This window comes from Equus przewalskii, chromosome 7 (assembly GCF_037783145.1).
Source record: "Equus przewalskii isolate Varuska chromosome 7, EquPr2, whole genome shotgun sequence".
Classification (NCBI taxonomy): Eukaryota; Metazoa; Chordata; class Mammalia; order Perissodactyla; family Equidae; genus Equus; species Equus przewalskii.
In genome coordinates, this window is record NC_091837.1 from 58,796,774 (window position 1) to 58,815,424 (window position 18,651).

Below are 18,651 nucleotides of genomic sequence, written 5' to 3' on the forward strand. Positions count from 1 at the left end.
TTCTACTTCTAGGCATTTATCCTAGAGAAATGAAAATATGATCACACAAAATCCTGTATGAAATGTATGTTTCAGTTGTTTAAATACCATTGTTGACAGACTTTTCCTTACTCATTGTTGCTGTGTTGTCTTTGTTGATAATAAATGCCTGTTTCTGGACTTTGATCAATTTCTCTATTCTTATGTTAGTACAACACTCTTGAGTACTATAGCTTTATTGTAAATGTCTACATCAGGTAATGTAAATCCTCTATCATTGTTCTTGTCAAGATTGTTTTGGCTATTTTAAGTCTTTGCATTTCTATATAAATTTCAGAATCAGCTTGTCAGTTTCTGTTTAAAAAGCCTTGCTGCAATTATGATTAGGAGAATATTAATTTCATCAATCAATCTGCAGAAAATTGACGTCTTAATAATATTGTGTCTTCCAATCCCTGAAAATGTTGCATCTTCCCATTTATTTAGCTCTTCACAACAATGTTTTAAAGTTTTCAGTGTAGAGGTTTTGCATGCCTTTTGTTAAATGTATTCGTAAGTGCTTTATTTTTGACAGTATTGTACATGGAAGTTTTTTAAAATTTCATTTTCTAGTTTGCTCCTAGCATATAGTAACATAATTAATATTAGTTCATTGATTTTCTGTACTGAGACCTTCCTCAACTTGTTAATAGTTCTAACGGATTTTTTTGTTGATTTCTTGGTGTTTTCTACTTAAATAATCCCGTAGTCTGCACATAGAGGCAGTTCTTCCTTACCAATATCTATGCCTTTAATTCTTCTCAGGATTTACTTTCCTGACGAGACCTTCAGACCAGCGTTGAATAGAGCATACATCCTTGCCCTTTCTCTGGTATTGGGGAGAACATTCAGTCTTCCATATTACATATGATGTTAACTCTAGGTTTTCATAGATTTCCCTGTCAGGTTAGGTTTCCTTCCAGTCCTAGTTTTCTGAATATTTTTATTGTGAGTGGATGTTGAACTGTGTCAAATGCTTATTTTGCATTTATTTGAAATTATTGTATAGCCTTTCTGCTTTATTCAGTTAATATGGTGGATTTTATTGATTGATTTTTTCAAATATTAACCTTTCATTCATGGGATAATTCTTAGGTCATGATATAGTATCTTTTAGTATATTACTAGATTCAATTTACTAGCATTTTTATTACTACTTATGAAATATATTGTTCTATAATTTTGCTTTCTTGTAGTATCTTTTTCGAGTTTTGGTATTAGGGTTATGGAAGCCTAATAAAATGAGTAGGGAGAGTTTCTTATCTTGTTTTTCCCCAAAAAGTTTGTACAAGATTGGTTTTACTTATTCCTTATCATTGATAGAATTCACCAGTGAAGCTTTCTAGTCTGAAGTTGTCTTTGTTAAACTTAATAACAAATTCAATTTCTTTGATATATTAAAGGCTACTTACATTTTCTAATTCATCTTGTTTCAGTTTTATCAGTTGTGTTTTTCAAGAAGTTTCCTTTTTATCTATGTCATCGAGTTTCTTAGCATAAGTAGTTCATAATATTCCGTTATTCTTTTGTTTCAGTACTTATAGGTGTTATTCTGCTTTCTTCTGACCTGCAGTGTTTCTGATAAGAAGCAAGTTATAATTCATATCATTTTTCACTTGCATATAATGTGTTATTTTTATTTTTATTTTCTTTTCAAAGTAGTTTTATTCTGATGTGTCTAGGTGTGGTGTTCTTTCCTACAGGAGGTTCACTGAGGTTTTTGAACATAATACATTTATATTTTTCAACTATTTGGGAAAATTTCAGCCATTATTTTTTCAAAAACTTTTCTGACCTTTTCTTTCACTTTTCTTATCCTGGGATTCCAATTTACATGTATGTATGCCTCCTAATATTGTTTCAAAGGTCTTTGAATCGAAGTTTATCTTTTTAAATTATTTATTTATTTATTTTATGAGGAAGATTGTCACTGAGCTAATATCTGTTGCCAATCTTCCTCTTTTTACTTGAGGAAGATTGTCACTGAGCTAACATCTATGCCAGTCTTCCTCTATTTTGTAAGGGGGACACTGCCACAGCATACCTTGATGAGTGGTATGCAGGTCTGCACGCAGGATCCGAACCCACGAACCTCAGGCTGCTGAAGTGGAGTGCATGAACCTAACCACTATGCAACTGGGCCTGCCCCTCAGTTTATTTTTAAAGTCTTTTTTCTTTCTGCTTCATCAGATTAGATGATACATATTGATCTATCTTGACCCTCACTGACTCATCCGTCTGGCCTCTCCAATTTGGTTTTTAAAACCTATTCAGTGAAATTTTCATTTCAGATGTTGAATTTTTCAATTCTAAAATATTCATTTTGTAATTTTTGTAGTTTCTCTCCTCTGTGCAGATTTCCTTGTCTATTTATTCATTATGAGCAAGTTATAATAGCTATTTTATTTTTTTATTGAGGTAACATTGGTTTATAACATTATATAAATTTCAGGTGTACATTGTTATGTATTTCATTTTCTGTGTAGATTACATCATGTTCACCACCCAGAGACTAGCTACAGTCCATCACCACACATGTGAGCCTAATCACACCTTTTGCCCTCCTCCTTCCCCCTTCCCCTCTGGTAACCACCAATCCAATCTCTGTTTCACTATGTTTATTTGTTGTTGTTTTTATCTTCTACTTATGAATGAGATCATATGGTATTTGATTTTCTCCCTCTGACTTATTTCACTTAGCATACCCTCAAGTTCCATCCATGTTGCTACAAATGGCCAGATTTCATAATTTCTTATGGCTGAGTAGTATTCCATTGTGTATGTATACCACATCTTCTTTATCCATTCGTTCCCTTGATGGGCACCTAGGTTGCTTCCAAGTCTTGGCTATTGTGAATAATGCTGCAGTGAACATGGGGGTGCATGTATCTTTATGCATTCGTGTTTTCATGTTCTTTGGAGAAATGCCCAGCAGTGGAATAGCTGGATCATATGGTAAATCTATGCTTAATTTTTTGAGGAATCTCCATACTGTTCTCCATAGTGGCTACATCAGTTTGCACTCCCACCAACACTGTATAAGGGTTGTCTTCTCTCCACGTCCTCTCCAACACTTATTGTTTCCTGTCTTACTAATTATAGCCATTCTGGTGGGAGTGAGGTGATATCTCATTGTAGTTTTGATTTGCATCTCCCTGATAATTAATGATGTTGACCATCTTTTTGTGTGTTCTTGGCCATCTGTATATCTTTTGGAGAAATGTCTGTTCAGATCTTTTGCCCATTTTTTAATTGGATTGTTAGTTTTTTTGTTGTTGAGATATATGAGTTCTTTGTATATTTTGGATATTAACCCCACAAACTATAATAACTATTTTAAATCCATGGCTGATAACTCCAACCTCTGGGTCATTTCAGAGTTAGTCTTCATTGTTGCCTTTATGAGTCACATTTTCTTAAAGTCTGGATTAGCTCCCTAATAATGTGAATGATACATTGTAGACAGTTTGCATTATGTTGTATTACTCTAAAGAGGTTTGAACTTTGGTTGCTTTGGTTTTGCCTGACTAAACTCTCTTTTCCCAGATTGGGCAGTAGCTGAAATCATTGCTCAGTTCATTTAGTCTTAGCTGGTCTGCTTGGAGACTCTGTGTTATAGTTCAGGTGTCAGCCAAAAAGTGTAAACAGAGTTTAATACATGGGATTTGTGCACTTCCGTTCTCCTTCCTGGATTATTCCTCCTCAATTTCCATCTGCCATTATCAACTTTAATTCTGTTCTCTGGTTTAACAACAGATAAGATTAGTTCTCCAAAATTTAGCCATTCTGCTCAGCATTTACTGGAGCCTGCACACTGATAAAAAGCTATAAGAACAGGAAACTCACCCAGTGTTCTTTTCTTCCAACTGGCAGTTCTCCTCATTTTTCCTGCTGCTGGCTAACTTCTGGCCTTGAGATAGGTGTTTTTTTAATATCTAGAATCTTCATGTCTAGAGTTTTAAGTTGTTATGTGTGGGAAGGTTGGTTCAAAATAAATAACGTCACCATTCCAGGAAGTGGGATTCTCCTTATTTTCCTCTTGATTTGTGTGACATCTGTAGTGATGCCTCCTCTTTTGTTTCTTATGTTGGTAATTAGTTAGTTTTCCCTGTTTTCCATTAGTCTTGCAGGGGTCTTATCAATTTTATTAATGTTCAAAAAGCCAACTTTTGGCATTCTTAATTTTCTTTCATGTCTGTTTTCTATTTTCTTGATTTCTGCTTTTATATTTATTCCTTCCTTCTACTTATTTTGGGCTTAATTTGCTAATCATTTTCTAGCTTCTTAATATGGAAACTGAGATCATTGTTTTTAAGCCTTTCTTCATTTTTAACATAAGCATTTAAAGATTTAAATATCCATCTAATCTCTGATTTAGCTGCATTTCACAAATTATGAAATATTGTATTTGCATTATCATTCAGTTGGAAATATTTTTGAATTTTTTAAATTTCTTTTTGACACATGAGTTATTTAGAAGTCTGTTATTGATTTCTAATTTAATACCTTTACGCTTAGAGAATACACTCTGTGTAATTAAAGCCTTTCAAAATTTAATGCAACTTGTAATACAGCCCAGAATGTGGTCTATCTTGATGAACATTCTATATGTACCTGAAAAAATGTGTATTTACAGCTTTGGGGATAGTGCTTTCTAAATTTAAATGTCAGTTGGATCCAGGTTCTTGATGGTGTCATTTGAAGCAATGTTACTAGGTATATATACCTTTATTATTATTATTATGTGTGCATGATGTATTTACCCTTTTATTGTGAAATTTGTGTCTACAGCTGTGGTAATATTTTCTTCTCTCATAGTCCATTTTATTTGATATTAATATGATCACAACTCTTTATGCTTACCATTTACATGTTGTATCTTATTCTGTCCTTTATACTTGCAACTTATCAGTTACTTTTATTTCCAGTGCATGTCTTGTATACAGCATATAGAGCGTATAGTTGGATATATTTTTTTATCCTGTCTGACAATCTCTGTATGTTAATCATGAGTTCTTAGTCTGTTATCTTTATTTAATTATTTATATGGTTGAATTTAGGTTTTCCATTTTGCTGTTGGTTTAATATTTGTCATACATGTGTTTTATCTCTGAGGCTCCTTTCCTGCCTTATTTTGTGTTAGTTGAATATTCGATATATTATATTGATTCCTTTACTGGAATTTTAACTCTGTCACTTTACATTATTGTTTAGTGGTTGCCCTCGGGATTACAGTACACACATTCAAATATCAAAAACTACTTAGAGTTACTATTGTACTACTTCTTGTTAAGGGAACCTTACAAAAGTAGAATAACATTTATCCTCTACCCTATAAACTTTAATTTTTTTTACTTTTTGTAGATATGAAAATTTTTGGTCTTTGTTTAGAGACTAAAACAAGTTATTTGGAATCAATGCCTGTTTTTTGAATTTTGCTTTTAAGCTTTGCTAGAGTATGTCCATATAAACCTTTATTCTAAGGCTAAGTTAACCCCACTATTAAGGTATGACCTCTCCGAGTATCATATCAAATACCTTGAGTATTACATGATATCTCTACTTGGGCTGATGGGAATGCTACCTCTTTTCATTCCTGTGTGAGCCCTGGCAATTGTTTAGTTTTCTACTATTAAATGGTTCTTTCACTGACTTCATGGTGTTTCATTCCATGAGTATGCAGATCAGGACTCAGCCCAAGACTACGTCTCTCTGCAGAACTCCCGAACACTCTCTGTGTGCAGCTCCTTCCTCTCTCATACTGGCCGTGCAAAGACTAGCATCCTTGGTCTCCCTGTATGTCAGTCTCTGTCTGCATAACTCAGCAAGCCTACCAGGTTCCATATGGATTTCCTCTCACTGTGCTGTGGCCTGGCAACATCCTTTAAGCAGTAAGCTGGGGTAATTGTAGGTCTCATCTTACCTTTTTTAATCTTTTCTCTAGCAGCATGATCTTGTGCTGTTCTTTGTCTAACATCTGAACACAGTTATTTCATATATTTTGTCCACTTTTCTAAGTATTTATGATGGGAGGGCAATTTTTTGTCTCAATTTATCCTTCATGGATATAAGCAGAAGCTGATGAAAAGACATGTTTTTATGGTTGTGATTACAAGAGGGTTTTTTGGTAGTTCAGGTTGAATGAAATTCTGGATATATTTTTACTTTAGGTCATCTGTGGTCTTAAATTTAACAGATATCCAACTTACAAGTTTAGTATGACGTGAGTGGTCCATTTTTTTGCTCTCAGAATTTTCCAAGATTCCTTATAAATTACTGGGGATTTTGACAAGCTCCCTAGTTATAGTTACATTTTTATTCTAGGAATTCACTCCTAGAACTTGTTTTCTCTTATTCATGTATTTTTATCAGAATGCTTACACTTAGGTTATTTCAGAAGTGGTTTGAAAATCTTTGAAAATACTTTTTTTTTAGAGACAACCTGTATTATTTAGTCAAGTCATAGCACTTCCATTTTATTCTTTTTGAAGATTACGTAGCATCCTTAGGTTTTTCCAGTTATTAATGCCATTGTCTTTGTTTGCTATATCTTAAATGTAATTGTCTGGTTACCTCCTGATCACACAGTTCTTGAGGAGGCAGAGTCTGCTTTCTCTTCCTTTCATCCTCTGTATGGTGACATACTTTGATTTGGTTCAAATGTGTTTACCCACCTCCCTCAATCCCATCTCTCAGTTGGCAACTTGGCTTGCCTCTTTAAGTGAAGCATGGATGGATGTGCTATTTTTCAGTAATTGAAGATTTTATATTTGGGGTGAGCATAAGCGTGTTTTATATTTGGGGTCATGGAAAATCAATCATGAAGAATCCATCATGTTATGGATTCCTTCTGATTTAGGTATTGAGAAGTTTGTATTTAGCCACAGGAATTATATGTGGTTCAATGTTAAGACTTAGTAGACTGCTTTTCAGTTGGTTCAAATTTAGTAGGCTGGCCTGTGAATGCCCTTCTGAACTGGTTGCATCTAAAAATGTTGACCTTTGGACCTGTAGAGGTAATATTTATTTCTTTTATAAGTGCCTTTATAAAAGGGAAAAACTTCTTTTTAGCTCAACAGAAGTCTTAAAAAGGTAAACCGTTTCATATTTATTGGGGAACACAAGTGTTGAGTTAATGAGCATATGGGTATAGGCAGGTTTCATCCTTCAAGTTACTTAGGTTGGAAATGTTTTTCTCATAATAGAGTTTATTCGAGTGACACTTTATATACTGTCCTGAGAGGAGTCTTGGTGCCTTTTGGTTTGTTATTATAAGAACACTGTTAATGTTTGTATAGTATTACAATGTATCGGTAAACCTTAATATATTTAACAAAGCAATTGTTGGATATTTACCTCCCATTTTCATTCCTGTGTATGTGACTTATTTTGGAAGAATATTCTTTTGTCATATTCCCCCCCACACACACACACACACAGTCCATGGGATAAACTCCTCATCTGATATTTTTACACTCTTCTTTTATCTTTCTTTTAGTCTGCCATGTCACCTGCTAGAACCATTTGTCCCCTATTACAAATCATTTACTTTTTGAGTGCTGTCTAATACAGAGGCTTTTGATAGCTCTTGGTTTAAAGTGTGTACATAACATGTGGATGTTGGAGCTTCATTACAGTGGAAGTAACTGTACCAAGCCTTGATACATAATTCTTATTGTTGTTTATCAGTAGAGATAGTGCTTCCTTCATGTCAAAAAGTAATGAAGACATTTATGATTGAGTTTTTTTCCCTTTTATCTTACTTCCCGCTTCTAAATACTCATGAGTCAAAGAAGAAATCCAAACAGAAATTAGAAAGTATTTTGAACTTAATGAAAATGAAAACACTGTTTTAAAATTACTTGGATGTGGCTAAAGCAGTAGTTAGAGGGACATTTTTAGCATTGAATACTTACATTAGAAAAGAAGAAAAAGTCTCAAGTTGATAACCTCAGCTTTCACCTTAAGAAAGTAGAAAAAGAAAAACAAATGAAACCAGAAATTTGCCGTAGAAGGATAATAAAGATCAGCGAGGAAATCAATGAAACAGAAAAACAATAGAGAAAAATTAGTGAGGCCACTCTTGCTCTTTGGGAAGATAATAGAATTCTTGAAACTCTAGTCATACTGAAAATTGGGTAAAAAAAGAGAAGACAAATTACCAGGTCAACAATGAGATAGGTTTCATTTCTACAGATTTTACCAATATTAAAAGCATAATAAGGGATTATTATGAGCAACTTTATGCATATAAATTTGGCAGGTTCCATGAAAGGGATAGATTTCTTGAAAGACAAAAACTGCCAGAGCTCACTCAGGAAGATAACTTGAATAGCTCTACATCTTTTTTAAAAAAATTGAACTTGTAGTTAAAAAATCTTATTGAACATCCTACTAAAAGTCCTAGAAATGCAATAAGACAAGGAAATAAAAGTTGTACATATTGGGAAAAAGAACTAAAGCTTCATTCACAGATGACATGATTATCTCTTCCAAAGAATCAATCAAAAAACTCCTGGAATCTAATAAGGAATTATAGCAAGGTTGCAGGATGCAAGGTTAATATACAAAAGTCAATTGCTTTCCTGTATACCAGCAATGAGCAATTAAATTTGAAGTGGAAGACTCAGCACCATTTACATTCACAGCAAAAAAAAGAAAAGAGAGAGGGAGAGAAATACATACTTAGGTATAAGACTAACAAAATATGTATAAGATCTATATGAGGAAAACTACAAAACTCTGGTGAAAATCAAAGAATATCTAAGTAAATGAAGAGATATTCTATGTTGATACATAGGAAGACATAATATTTTGAAAATGTCAGTTCTTCCCAACTTAATCTATAGATTTAATGCAATTCCAACCAAAATCCCAGCACATTATTTTGTGGATGTTGACAAACTGATTCTAAGGTTTATATGAAACAGCAGAAACCCAGAATAACTAACAAAATATTGAAGATGAACAAAGTCAGAGAACTGATACTACCCAACTTTCGAGACTTACTACAGTGGTGAAGACAGTGTAGCACTGGCAAAAGAATGGACAAATAGATGAGTGAAACCCAATAGATAGCCCAGAAATAGACCCACACAAATATAGTGAACTGATCTTTGACAGAGGAGGAAAGACAATGCAATGGAGTAAGGATAATCTTTTCAACAAATGATGCTGCAACGACCGGATATCCTCATGGATACAGACTTTACACCTTTCAAAAATATTAGCTACAAATGGGTCATAGACCTAAATAAAAAATAAAACTATAAAACTTACAGAAGATAGGGGAAAATATAGGTAACCTTGGGCTTGGTGATGAGTTTTCAGAAACAACACCAAAAGCACAATTCATGAAAGAAAACATTAATAAGTGGGACTTTATTAAAATTAAAATTTTTTTGTGAAAGACACTGTTAAAATGAAAAGACAATCCATAGACTGGGAGAAAATCTTTGCAAAACACATTATCTCATAAAGCACACATATCCATAATATACAGAATATATTAAAACTGAACAATAAGCAAACCCAACCCAATTGAAAAAATAAGCAAAAGATATGGACACCTCTCCAAAGAAGATATATTGATGGGAAATAAGCATGTGAAAAGATGCTCAACATTATATGTCATTAGGGAATTTCAAATTTAAACAACAGTGAGATACTACTACACACCTGTTAGAATGGCTGAAATCTAAAACACTGACCACACCAATGCTGATGAAGATGTAGAACAACAGGAATTCTCATTGCTGGTGGGAATGCAAAATGGTACAGCCACTTAGGAAGACAGTTTTGCAGTTTTTTACAAAGCTAAATACAGTCTTAAAATATAATTCAACAATCATACTCCTTGCTATTTATCCAAATGAATTGAAAAGTTACGTCCATACAGAAACCTACACAGAAATGTTTACAGCAGTTGTATTCATAATTCCCAAAACTTGAAAGCAAGCAACATATCCTTCAGTAGGTGAATGGATAAATAATTTGTGGTACAGCCATACAATGGAATGTTTTTAGCAATAAAAAAATGAGCTATCAGGCCTCAAAAAGACATGGAGGAACTTTATATACATAATCCTAAATGAAAGACACCAATTTGAAAAGGCTACACATTGTATGATTCCAAGTATATGACATTCTGGAAAAGACAAAACTATAGAGACAGTTAAAAGATCAGTGGTTGCCAGGGACTCAGGTGAGGGGATGAGGGGAGGTGGAGGAAGGAGGGAAAGATAAACAGATGGAGCATGGGATTTTTAGAACAGTGAAACTATTCTATATGATGTTGTGATGGTGGATACATGACATGTATTTGTCAAAACCATAGAACTGTACAACACAAAGACTGAACCCTAATGTAAACTATTAACCTTAGCTAGTAATAATGTATCAAGATTCATTCATCACTTGTAAGAAATATACTACACTAATGGAAGGTGTTAATAATAGGGGAAACTGTTGGGAGGTGGGAGGCTCTGTACAGAAGTTCTCTGTACTTTCTGCTCAGTTTTTCTATAAACCTAAAATTGCTCTAAAAAATAAAGTCTATTATTTAAGGGGGAAAAGAATCTTCCCACATGAAACATTTCCAGCCCAGATGGCTTCACTGGTGAATGATGCCAAGCATTTAAGTAAAAAATAATACTAGTGTCCGTTCGTGGTCTCCAATATCGCACTGTGTTAGGGGTCCCCAAGCCCACCTCCAGGCTTAATGATTTGTTAGAAGGATTCACAGGACTTAGAAGTCATTAAACTCATAGCTACATTTTTTTTTTTTAACAGCAAAACAATACAAAGCAAAATCAGCAAAAGAAAAAGGTCCGTCAGGCAAAATATGGAAAAAACCCGGTGCGAGCTTCCAAATCCTTACCCAGTGGAGTCACATAGGATGTACTTAATTCTACCAACAATGAATTATAACACTATGTACAAGTGTTGTCTACCGGGGAACCTTACTTGAGCCTCATAATCTAGGGTTTTTACTGAGGATCAGTCACACAGTGCATACATGACCAACTGTAGATACCGAAAGCAGGTGTTCACTATAAATTACATTGTTTGCACAAACTATCTAGACTTGTAGATAAATTGGTACAGTGTGGTTCAAGACGCCAAGCATGCAAAACAGTTTTTATCAGAACATTCCAAGAGTTCAGATCCCAAGAGATAGTCGCAAGATCAGGCCCTTCTGGAAACAAGCAAGATTTGAGCAAATCAGGCCTCTTCCCTACACACAGTCCTACACAAACTATTTCTGAAAATCGAAGAGCAGGGGATATTTCCCAACTCTTTACCTACATTATCCCGATATTAAAACCAGACAAAGACACTATAAGAAAAGCTGAATCCGATATCCTTTGTTAACATAGATGTGAAAATTCTCCATAGAATATTTACAAATCAAATACAACAATAAAAAAATCCAGAATATACCATGACCAAAATTTTTGTAGAATGCAAGATTAGCATTCAAAAATCAATCAAATTCACTGTATTAATCAAAAACAAAAAACTATATGATTCTCTCAATAGCTGAACAAAAAAAAAATAAAACAAAATCGAACATCCTTTTCTTATAAATATCTGTGCCAACTAGAAATAGAAGAAAATTTCCTCAACCTGTCATAGGGCATTTACAAAGAATTTACACTCATACTTAAATGGGAAGACGGTATACTTTTCCACCTAAGATTAAAAACCAGGCTGGAAGTTGGAAGTAGAACTCCAAATCATCATTTTGAGTTGATGTATGACTCTCTGCTTTCATATGTGTATAGAACTTTAATAGTTCTGTATAAGAAAATACTTTTTTTTTTTTGGTGGGACACTTTTATTATCCTTATAGGTTTTTTTCTGTTGTTTTGTTGTCATTTTATTTAATTTCATATTTAAATAAGAATTTTGGATAATGGGATAAGAAGGAATAAGAAGTAATATTAGAAGCTTTTGAGTAATTTTGGTTTTTCTCTGTGAAACTCTTTGAAAGATATTAATATCTTTTTAGTTTAAGATTCTTCTGAGCATATATAACTGAATTTATAAAATAGCCATTGCATAATTCTTAGTTGTTTAGTTTGACTTAAGAGGAGAGACAACGCCAGATTAAAATAGTGGTAGGTGATTGTAGAGTTGTGGGTAAAAGCGAACCATGTATAACGTGTATTATACTTGGTTTCAAAATGCTTAAAACATTTTTTCCTTGTAGGTATTGGTCCCCTGAAGAGGCAGGGACTCAGGACAAGGCTCAGGTAGTTTTTTGGATAAGACAAGTAAGTTTGGGATGTATTCAGCTTGATTTGCATGTAGGTCATTCAGAGTATGTCCATTTACCAAAGAAGTAAATGGAAATTTGCTGAAAGGCTTAAGTGAAAAGTTAGAGTTGGGGCCAGCCCTGTGGCCAAGTGGTTAAGTTCGCGCACTCTGCTTTGGCGGCTCAGGGTTCCGACAGTTCGGATCCTGGGCAAGGACGTGGCACTGCTCATCAAAGCTATGCTGAGGTGGCATCCCCCCTAGTAGAATCAGAGGCACTCACAACTAGAATACACAGTATGTACTGGAGGGCTTTAGGGAGAAAAAGAAGGGAAAAAAAAAATGATTGGCAACAGTTGTTAGCTCAGGTGCCAATCTTTAAAAAGAAGAAAGAAAAGTCAGAGTTGTAAATATGTTATTAGCAGAAAAGAAAGTAAGAATAATGTTAATTGATAATATATCTCTCTTACTTAGTATGTAAACATGTATTTTGCAAACAGTTTTTTAGTGCCAGCTATATACTAGGCACTGTCTTACACACTGTATGGGGGAAACAAACAAGTAAAGCTATTTGTAATGCAGTGTGATAAGTCTATGATAGAGATATTTGCCGGTAAGGTTTCAGAGAGCAGAGGAGAGACTAACTAGGGATCAAAGAAGACTTCCCAGAGGAATTGACTCTTAATCTGATTCTTAAAGCACAAGGGAATAATCAAGTAGAGAAGGCAAAGGAGGGAATGCCAGACAAAAGGAAAAGCATGTGAAAAAGCATCAAGATGTAAATGAGCATGGCATTGTTCAGAGAACAGTATTGGCAGATACTTCCAGTATAGCACCTCTCACACAGTTTTACATTTGTTTGTCTTAATAAGCAATAACTTTCATATTACAAAATTGTGACTTATTTTTCTTTGTGACATCAGTGCTTTGCACAGCCTTTAACACAAACACTCACTAAATATTGCTTGAAAGAATGACCACAATATGATGAATGATATCTTTTTTCTTTTTTGGCATAAGCTGTTATGGGAGTTGATGGGGCAAAGAAGACTGTGTATAAAACAGTCATTGAGTTGAGACTTGAAAGATGAATATAAAATTACCATACCAGCAAGCAAGGAAAAAAGAAAGGAACATTCTAGACAGAGGGACATATCCCAAGATATAGAGAGCAAAGAGCTGCATTGTTTAATATGGTGGCCACTAAAACGTAACAATTTAGATTTAAATTGAATAAAATAAAAAATTTAGTGCCTTAGTCATCCTTGCCATATTTTAAGTTCCCAGTGTGATCCCAATTACCCACATGTGACTGGTACTGAATAGAATGGATATAGAACGTTTACATCATCACAGAAAGTTCTATTGGACATCACTGTCATAATGTGTTTAGAAAACTTCAGGAGTTTGATTTATTGAAAGTATAGGTTGCAACGGTCAGATGAAAGTTTCAAAGGCAAGGTGGAAGGAAATGATGCTGGAAGGGTAAGCTTAGTCCAAATCTTTGAGTGTCTTGAATGGCAAAGGTGTTTGGGCTTACCTTGTGAGATATCAGCTGGGGTGGGAGGGACTAGGGTATTTGGTTTTGATTATTGAAGGTAGTGGCTGGTGAATTGATCTTAGTGGTGTTTTAGAAGAATCTTTGTGGCAGCAAGACAAAAGATAGATTGAAAGGGTGAAATTAATCTTCAGAAGTTTATTATATAGTACATCAGTAGTCCAGATGTGAGAATTGCTAAAGACTGAGCTAAATCAGAAGTAATGAGGATAGAAAGAAGGAGGCAGACTTAATAGGTATTTAGAGGTAGAATAGTATAAGGATTTGTTGTGGGACCTAACAGAGTCTGGGTGCCTCTGATTTCTTAATTGGGCATTTAGGTAGATGGGAGCAGACATATATAGGAAAAACAGGTCTTAAAAAGAGAAAAAGGTATGACTTTTCATTTTAGCCACATTAACTTTAAAGATAGGCTCAATTTAATTAAGAGTCTGGAGTTGAGAATAAAATTCAGGACCAGATATTTGCTTCTGGGAGTCATCAGAATAAAACTGGCTTTTGAAGCTTAGAGTTTGGATAAGATTGCCCAGGAAGAACATATAGCATGAAGAGCAGTAAAAGCCAAAGACAGACCCTAACATTTATTTAGAATGAGGATAAGAAGGAATACCTAGAAGAAAAGGAATAGTATTAATAAAGAATTGTGCCAAAAAGAGTTGAAGGAAGATTGCACTTCAAGAGAGTTACTGATCCGGAGAAGCTATATAAGAGAACCATAAAGTATATATTGGGTTTGTTGAACAGGTAGTCACTGAGGACCTTTAGGAACTGCTGTATGCTGAACCACCGAGCAAATTCAGATCTTCATTTGTGGTGAATTTGTAAAGGGCCCCTGGTAGTACCAGAACTGATATGGCCTTCAGTCATGTAAGTTATCCTTGCTTCATTTGTAAGAAGATAATACATCATGGTGTTTTTATTATTATAAAGATCAAGTGAGGGAATAGGAGAAAAAGTATTTTGTAAACTCCAAAGTTTTTTTTTTTTTAAAGTTTACAGAATTGTGATTACTTTTAAGTAATCTATATTTAATTTAAGGTAAGGAAATGGGAGGGAGGATTTTAGGTTAAGACAGAAGACATAAAGACATATCTTGGTAGAATATTAGAGATTCTAGAGGCCCCACTGGAATTGTATGAATGGTGGAGATAGTAGCTAAGAAAGAGGAAGAGTTGGGCTGAATGAGGAAGAGAAATAGAATATTGGTGTTTTGCAGACCATTGGTTGATACCTTCTTCCTGGGCAGATCTGGAATATACTAGAAAAGTTTGGAGCCTTTTTTTTGTACTGTACAAACAGACCACTATTCCTTGGATGTGTTCTAACTAATTATATTAGTTACAATTTAGCCTTCCTGAAAAAAATTTGATTCTTGTATATTTCTTGCAAATGATTTCTTTGAAATGCTTAGTTTTGTGGGTAATATTCATTTCATTTAGTTTTCTTTTCTTCTTTTCTCTCCTCTCACCCCTTTTCCCTTTTCATTTCTTCTTCTTTTAGTTCTCTGAACTTTTTTCTTCTTCTTGGTTTTTTTGTTGTTGTCTGAAACCCACAGCTTTTGTAGCTTTTGAGTGCTGGTCTTCTGGTGTGAGGTTTCCTGAGCATTTTCATATTCATTTTACTATGAGATGAGCTCCTTGCTCCAGGGGTTCAGTTTCCTGGGGACTAATTGATTGGATGAAGGACAGATTATCTGAGAAATGAGAAATTATTTATAGCCTAACCAAGAATAATTTGAATTCTTATTTTAACATATCTGATTATCATGCCTTCCTTGGCCTCTAGAGATATAATTTCTACTGCTAGAAGTAGATGGCAGCACTAGGTATCTTTGTGTTCTGAATCGGAAAGGGGAATACCAATTTCACTCGTCTCCTTTTCTTCCTTCCATCCTACTCACCCAGAGGGAGAGAGCATGTGTGTGTGTGTGTGTGTGTGACTTTGTTTGCACAGTGATGTGAAGACCAAGTCGTGTCCCATAGTCCTCCATTCAAAGCATACTTTGGGTGAGCTTTGTTCTTTTCTAAAGTTAATTTTATACAGATGCACTGGGCAGAATTGTCTACTCAATTGTGACACTTTTAAATTTGTTTCTTTTCAGTAGAGTTGGACTGAAAAGGGGGCTAGGGGCTTGTTCTTGGCTTTAAGAGAATCAAATCTCAGCTAAAAATATTTACTTTATCTGACCCTTTTATACCCACCCATACTAAACAATAGATTAAACATAAATTTATCAAATGGCAGAGAAGAGACAACTCTTTCTTAGAGAAGAATTTCAAATAATAAATGTGGATACTTCCCCTTTCAGAAGGTAGAGCTTAATTCCCATTCTGTGCTTCTGAGAGTGGGCTATCCTCACTTGCCCTCAAAGAATACAGTACAGAAAGGGAAAAGCAGCTTTATGGTGGAGAAATGTGGCAAACACTATCTTAACCAAGTGATCAAAGTTAACATCACCATGTACCCCTGCTATGATGTGATGAGAATGGCACTTCACCTTTTTCAAAAAATCCATAACCCCACCCTAACCATGAGAAAAACATGAGACAAGCTCAGATTGAGAAATATTCTACAAAAATACCTGACCAGTATTCCTCAAAATTACCAAGATCAGGAAAAACTGAGAAACTGTACAGACTAGAGGAGAGTAGGGAGACATGACAATTAAATGTACCCTGAATTGGACTGTGGAACAGAAAAAGGACATTAATGGAAAAATTAGTGATACCTAAATAAAGTCTGGAGTTTAGTTAATAGTAGTGTAACAGTGTTGGTTTCTTAGGTGTGACAAATGTACCATGGTAATATAGGATATTAACAATAGGGAAAACCAAATGAGAGGTATATGGCAACTCTCTGTAGTATCTTTGCAACTTTTCTGTAAATCTAAAATTGTTCAAAAATAAAAAGCATATTAAAAATAAATTAATCAAAACATTTTAAAACATGTAAATCATAAATTCTCATGATATATTTAAAATGAGGATCTTTAAAATAAGAACTTTATACACAGTTCTTAAAAGTAGAAAATCTACAGGTTGATGTTACTTCATTAAACTGTGGAGTGTTTGAATAAACTAATGGATATAAATTATCTGGCACATGCCTGTGCATAATATACATTTAACAGATATTAATTCACAATCTTCTCTCCTTTAATTTCCCCAACTAACATGGGTATTTTAATCTTGCTTCCCAGGCTTGTTAAGCCTTGAAAGAGATATGAGTATTTCTAGGCACTTGATACTTAGAACAGTATATTAAAGAAACAATAAATAAAAGTTATTTTTAGGACATAGCTACCTCTTTTGTCAAAACTGTTGCCTGGAGATTCTGCCTACTGTGAGCAGAGATGGTTTAGAAATAGTAATAACTTTTTCCTTGCTATGATTATTTTCACTGTGTTTCAAAGGAGAGAAAGTGGGAGTGCCTTTGTAAGAACAAGTTGGTGCAATTCAGCACAAAAAATACATGCATATGTGCAGTTGAAGTTCAGATTTCCTGTTGCCTAGAAGTGTTTATCTAATTTAGAAGCAATTGTGAAAACTATGCTAACATTCACTGCCGACTCCAGTAGTGATGGAGGAAGTTTCTGTTCTTCCCTGCCTCAGTGTTGCTTTCTCTTTTAGGAGCACAGATGGGGCAAGATGTGTATGATAGTGGTGTGTTAATTATTGTTGTTTATAGTACCTTAATGGGGTGGAGATAAAGATCTTGGCTAAAATGGAGTGGAGTAGTGATTCAGAAGATCAGCCCTGGGGCTACACTGCTGGGATCTGAACTCCAGTTCCACAGATTCTGTGATCTTGCACAATTTACTTAAGTTTTGTTTCTCAGTTTCTTCATCTGTAAAATAAGATCTTAATTGTACCTCATGCAGTTTTTGTGACACTTAGAACAGTGTCTGACATGTAATAAGTGCTCAGAAGTATTAGTTATACCCTTTTTATTATTTGTAATTATCAAGTCACAAATGTGGAATATTGTTGCTATTGTGTATGCTTTTGTTTCAGTACTTTAAAAAATTTTTTTTCTGCTGTCTTCAAGATTTCCTCTTTGGTTTTGGTTGTTAGCAATTTGACTATGATATGTCTTAGGGTATGTATATGTGCGTGTTAATCCTGCTTGGAGTTCTTTGAGCTGCTTTGCTCTGTGGTTTGTTGTGTTTCATTAATTTTGCAAAGTTCTTGACCATTCATTATTTCCTCAGATACTCCTTTTGCCCCCTTCTTTCTCTCATCTCTTTCTGGGATTCTGGTTGCACGTATTTGATATGGTACCACAGATCTGGGATGCTTTGTTCTTTTATCTTCTTTGTGTTTCATTTCGGATAATTTCTGATGCCTTATTTTCAAGTTATTTGATTGTTTCCTGTGCTGTACCCAGTCTGCTGATAAGGCCATCAAAGGAATTCTTTATTTCTTATTTAATACTTGACGTTGTGTGTTAAAGAACAGTAGAGTCTGAAGTAAATAGTATTTATGCTCAGAAATGGGCATCTCTTTTCTTCTATCAGACAGTGTGCAGTTTGAGTCATTCTAGTCAATAGTTGAATTGGACTTGGGTTTTATTGTTACTGTAGTTATCTTCAGTGCATCAAAGTTTAAATTTTTCTAGTGGTGGACTTCTGCTACCTTGTGCCTACTGTGGATTCTGGAGTACTGGCAGGCTTTTCCTAGTGTTCTTGGTCCCTGAGAGTAGCTAGGTAGTGTTCCTGACCTTCTCATAGAAGCTTCCAGCTTTTTGCTTTCTATGAGAGAAGGGTCCAAGAAGTGAGCAGAGTTTTATACATATGCACCACTGACGGGACTCTGTTA

The 18,651-nt window shown here is 34.6% G+C and overlaps 1 protein-coding gene across 20 annotated transcripts in view; it reads left to right on the forward strand.

Moving 5' to 3' along the window:
- KIAA1328 (KIAA1328 ortholog) overlaps window positions 1-18,651 on the forward strand; it is a 342,992-nt gene that overhangs the window by 87,748 nt on the left and 236,593 nt on the right. The window contains exons 1-2 of one of the 20 annotated variants that reach the window (XM_070630006.1): window positions 13,583-13,761; window positions 14,579-14,701. The exons of 17 other annotated variants lie outside the window; for them this stretch is intronic. In XM_070630006.1, coding sequence (XP_070486107.1) covers window positions 14,687-14,701 — 15 coding nt within the window. In that variant the 5' untranslated portion in view covers window positions 13,583-13,761; window positions 14,579-14,686. Of the gene's footprint in view, window positions 1-13,582; window positions 13,762-14,578; window positions 14,702-18,651 lie in introns of those variants that run through there. 2 more of the 20 variants (XM_070630010.1, XM_070630009.1) reach the window with 2 other exon arrangements.